General features: G+C 41.0%; 1 protein-coding gene and 2 non-coding genes across 3 annotated transcripts; 2 read left to right on the top strand and 1 right to left on the bottom strand.

Annotated features, from left to right (window-relative positions):
* Positions 1-332: 332 nt before the first annotated feature.
* On the bottom strand, positions 333-3,648 carry LOC148399602 (bifunctional apoptosis regulator-like). Its single transcript, XM_088373896.1, has 9 exons — positions 3,498-3,648; positions 2,692-2,963; positions 2,523-2,621; positions 2,352-2,445; positions 2,052-2,221; positions 1,797-1,938; positions 1,541-1,720; positions 1,266-1,462; positions 333-1,197 (listed from the first exon to the last, which is right to left on the bottom strand). Exons 1-9 carry the CDS (start codon positions 3,534-3,536, stop codon positions 1,005-1,007), a joined length of 1,386 nt encoding a protein of 461 aa, XP_088230022.1. The 5' UTR covers positions 3,537-3,648; the 3' UTR covers positions 333-1,004.
* A 929-nt stretch (positions 3,649-4,577) lies between these two features.
* LOC148399601 (small nucleolar RNA SNORD60) lies at positions 4,578-4,666 on the top strand. The gene has a single exon (XR_015858403.1). It is a non-coding gene; the product is annotated as a small nucleolar RNA SNORD60 (small nucleolar RNA).
* A 163-nt stretch (positions 4,667-4,829) lies between these two features.
* On the top strand, positions 4,830-4,915 carry LOC148399600 (small nucleolar RNA SNORD60). Its single transcript, XR_015858401.1, has one exon. It is a non-coding gene; the product is annotated as a small nucleolar RNA SNORD60 (small nucleolar RNA).
* Positions 4,916-4,934: the final 19 nt, after the last annotated feature.

Raw genomic sequence — 4,934 nt, 5'->3', positions numbered from 1 at the left:
AAAGCTCTCGGGGGATTAAAACTCTCTGGCGGTGACATGAAAATTGATTGGAACAAGTGTATTTCATTTGGAAAAAAATATTTAGTATATACCATGTTTATATTAAATCAAAATACTAACTCATAATGTGCTCTTTTAAAATTTGCGTGTTGGGTTTTACTTTGTGTTGACACACAGTCCCTATGTTGCAGTGACGTCATATTTGACTCATGTGAAGACTTGACGCCGCTAGAGGGCGCTGATAGCTCATTTTATTTAAGAAGAATTTAATAATTGAACTTAAAAGTTAAAAATTAAAAAATCTAGAAGAAAAACACACAATTCCATCGTCCTAAACCTTTTACAGTCTCTTTATTTTCATAAAAAATGCTAAAAATAAAGTCAAAGTCACAGTGTTGAACATAAAAAGTGCAAATAAACACCAAATCAAGTTGTCTTTCAGAAAGGCTTTAGTGAAACCAGGTTTACGCATTCTTCTGGATTTGTTAAAAAAAATGTGCAATGTCTCATTTATTAGCAGTATAAATCAAATCAATTCCGGAATGTTCTTCCTAAAAGTGGAGTACTCTCTCGGTAGTCTTGCCGTAGTCGTGTTGATACGAACTCCACAATTTTCACTAAACAAATGATACATTGCAAAAATTGTGACGTTAAATTAATGACACTTAAGGTAAATTAATGAAAATAAGTTTAAAAAAAATAATAATTATAACACGTAAACACATTTGTTCATCTTAAAGATCAACTTTGACCAGGGCACACTTATGATCTTGACCATTGGCATACGAATCAAGAAAAATGTGTTCTCAGGCTCGTCCGTGTCACTGACATACAGTTCTGTCATCATCGTTTTATGTCCATCTCGTCCAATATCGTCCGACTCCAGCAGACACTTTCCGGATAAAGTAAAACTTCACGCAGCAAATGAAAAGGCTGCAAGTACTATTACTAAAAAAAAAAATAATCCACCAGCCATTGCTGCATTTAGCAGTGCGCAGCCTGCATTAATGCACCGCCGTTGCCGGGTGCCGAAGTTGCCTCACCAATAACTCAATGTTCATGAGGGGGTTGATGTAGAGGGCCCAGTAGAAAAGGCAGTTGCAGACCAGTTGGGGCACCAGAGGCCACATGAGTCCAAAAGCCAGTCCCTGGGATAACATCGCCCAGACGTGATTCCACATCATACCAGGAAGTGTCCTAAGAAAAAGCAAACAAAAAAGATGATTAAATTTACACTGTTTGCCTTGTACAAGCCCTGATCCTACCTGATTCTCGCCGTGGTGCAGAGTCTCCACAACGAGCAGCACTCCAACATGGACAGCAGGACGGCATTGACGATGACGAAGCAAGACGTCCAATAGTGGACGGACAGCCAGTCCCAGGCAAACTCTGCTATCAGATGGTATGGGAGGAGAAAGTACTTGACCATGAACTCACTCCACTGTTGCCAGTTGGCTTCCGTCTAAAGAGCGAGAACAGAGCCAAATTGTCACGTTGGGTATGTCAAAAACGTTCAAAGTCCAGTTTGGGAATATGTGACCTGTGTGTTAAAGGTCCGGCTCTCCAATGATTGACTGGTGAGCGCGACGGACGGGCAGCAGGTTTTCAGAAAGGGCAGGAAACTTTCCGAGTAGTCAAATAAGTATAAGTAGAAAAGCGTCAGACGAGGGGAGCGCTTCATGGCGTAAAGCAGGAACAGGGACTTCCCTGAATGGGCTGCCTAGTGCAAAAAGAAAAAAACACCTTGATTAATTGAGAATCCGTTGGTTCCGATGTTGGAAAGAAATTATTCTTGCCTTGTATTCCCACAGGTTCTGAGGTCGGACTTGATGCGCTTGAAGTCTGTACAGTTCATCCAGGACGGCGTGTCGGTACGCCTGATTCTGGATGTGGTAAAGTGGCTTCAAGGACTCCTTCTTCTCCAACAACGTCTGTAATCTAAAAGTTAGAGAAATTACAACGCAGACTTGCAAGGTGTTGACAAAACAAAAACAAAACAACCTTAGATCCCCTTAGATTTTTCCCCTTGATAATTGAGTGTCCTCTTGTACCTATTATTGGAACTGTCCGGCTGAAAGAACTTGCTGGATGATTCCGGTCCCAAGCTCTCCAGCCAGAGGATCATTTCCTCCGGCGTCCATGGCAACACTGATTGACGGACTAACAGGTCCTCTTGGTCCACTTCATGGCTGTTGGTCCACTGATTCAACAGCAACGCCGCCTGCATGTACGTGGGTTACAATAGTCATCTGAAGTGGGAATTGTTGATATATCGCTAGCAGTGACCTTCAACACTCCTCTTCTAGAAAATATGATCTGAAATATAAAGTCAAATAAATGGATCCACGTACCGCCATACCCAAGAGCGTGGCAACGACTGCCAAGAAGATGAAGCCCGCTAGTTTGGGCTGCTTGGTTCTTGATTTGTCCAGATTGTCGCCATACCTAAACATTCAAAAAACGACCGCTTTAGGAAGGTGGGCCTCCGTTTCCAAAGTGACATCATGAGGAGACTTTCTCACCTCTCAAAAGCCAGAAGAATCCGGGAGATTTTGGGGTTGTCTTGGATCTCGGCTCGCCTCCGTTGCACCACCTCGCTGAAGAGCTTATCGGTTGCTTCTCTGATAATTATATGAAGCTGTCGTGTATGAGGCCCGAATCAAACATTCGCATCCTTGTGAAAAATCCTACCTCAGCAGTATGTTGACTTTGGGAAAGCCCGCCCATCTCTGGCGGCACTCTGGACACTCGTTTTTGCGAGAGGACTCCCACCACAGGGCCAGACAGTGGCGGCAGTAGTTGTGGCCGCAGGTCAAGGTGGTGGGATTCACCAGGACGTCGAAACAGCAGTGGCAGGAGAAGTCTTGCTCGGAGATTCCTTTACTCTTGGAAGGCTGTGTGGGTGAGGGGTCTTCTTCTTCACATGCTTCCACAGTGCCTGGTGGACAATCCCCTCCATACATCTGGGGCAGGAACGTAGATGTGAAATGATGTCACCGGTTAGAGAAATTAACCCACTGCGTAAAAGATAGGAGGCGTAGTTGCCTTTGCCCAAATATTCAAAAATAAAAATACTAATGGAGCTGCTGTAAGCCACAATTCATGCTCTGATGCTCACACACGGACTCAATGGCATGTTTCAACATGCCGACTATTCCCATTACAGCATTACTTCTACAAACATAAAATATGTGTACATTTTAAGCGCATTTAGATGATTTCTTTGAATTATGGAAGAACATGTTCAAGTTGTTTTTCTATTTCCCAATAATAGGGCGGAAAGCGTAAAGTTTCGTTTCTCTGTAACGTATGTCATTCATGAAAACAACGAAGTGAAACTTCGAACGTACTTAATGAATATGTTAAAGGTTTTGCCTTGGCTTTCAAGCTACTTCCACAAAAAAAAACATTATCGACATTGTTGTCAAGAGCTTAACTTAATCAATGTTAGTCAAAAGAGCACTAATAGCCAAGTTCATAACAGAGCTAGCACGTACCTTAGGAGAGTCCCAGCCGCTGACGACCGGTGACGTCATGGTCTACTCAGTTTGTAGTTTGCATTTGTTCTACTGGTGAATTCAAATCGAATGTAATCTCTGAAAGAGAGAAATGACGTCGTCATAAATACGCTCTGTACTCACCCAAGTGCACGTAGACGCCAGCGTGTCATCTTCCTCTTCCTCAATCTTCCTCGACGTGCGTGGGCGTCAAAACACCTCAAAGTGGAGAATACCAAGTGGCAACAATCACTCACTCCGTAAACTACTTTTTCACATTATTGTTCATCTTTTTTGCACAAGTAACCCAGGCTAAGAACATCATAATTTAACATTCATTTATCTTCCCATTTATGTCCCATAAAGTGAAAGTGAAAGTTTTTATTCATTGGGTTTCAACCCAGCATAATACTTGGCTTTATTTGAGTGTTTTATTGACTGTCTGCTCTAATTTATTGTTTCAATATAGTTTTCACGTTTTATTTTTATTTTATGAAAAGTACTTAGTATGTAACTGTGGTTCTTTTTAAAGTGCTCTATATGTAAAGTTGAGTTAAGTAAAAAAATAAGAAATAAAATAAAAAGTACCTGGATATTCCCGGGTGGCATAAAATTTAATTTGGAATCGTCACTGAGGGGTGGTACTTCCGCTTCCGGTTGGACTTTTCAAAACTGTTTCTTTTTCCGGTTCCGCTCTCTTTCCTTTCCTGCTGCGATGGACGAACATGTTGCTGTGCATTCACTTACCTCTCAGATCATTTATTTAATAACAAATAATGGCAAAGATAACCCAAATAGTTTCTTGTTTTGCTTTCGAAATTCGTACCGCTACAGAAAAAGAAAAACTGAGGTTTTTTTTGTTTCTTGACACGTTTCTGCGCTCGACAACGTGTGACCTTTAGCCATGTGCGCGAGAATGAGCAAATTTGTATCAAAATCGCTTAAACAATTTTTAAACTATTTTATACAACACGACATGAAGTAAAAGTTTGAAAGAGCGTCTGATCTGAGTGAGGGCGCATTTCTGGCTTGATGCGAAAAACGGTGAGGGTTTTAATTTGTACAGTTGATGGATTTTTAAGCTGATGATGACAAATCAATAATCTTTTCTGACACCTACTATGACAGCTGAACTTCAGCTCGTGATTCTAATTTTCATCCTGAGGCTTCGTTATCATTGTTAATAATTAAAAATTTGGTTGTTTTTTTAGTAATAGTAACCATATTTCTTTCTGATTTTTTTACACAAGGTTGAGACTGGCCTGAGTTGAGGACGCATTTCACCTGATAAATTGGTGAGTTTCTAATTCAACTGTCAGTGGGTCCCTTAATAGCCAGTGATGACTAATATTATTTTCTGACACCTACTATGACAGCTGAATTTCAGCTTTTGATTCTAAAATTTTGAACTGAGGCTTTTAAACCTGATCTAGAATA

Source organism: Syngnathus floridae, chromosome 4 (genome assembly GCF_059516105.1).
Source record: "Syngnathus floridae isolate MCC-2025c chromosome 4, RoL_Sflo_1.0, whole genome shotgun sequence".
NCBI lineage: Eukaryota > Metazoa > Chordata > Actinopteri > Syngnathiformes > Syngnathidae > Syngnathus > Syngnathus floridae.
The sequence above is the reverse complement of the archived record's forward strand: the minus strand, read 5'-3'. Positions and strand labels throughout refer to the sequence as shown.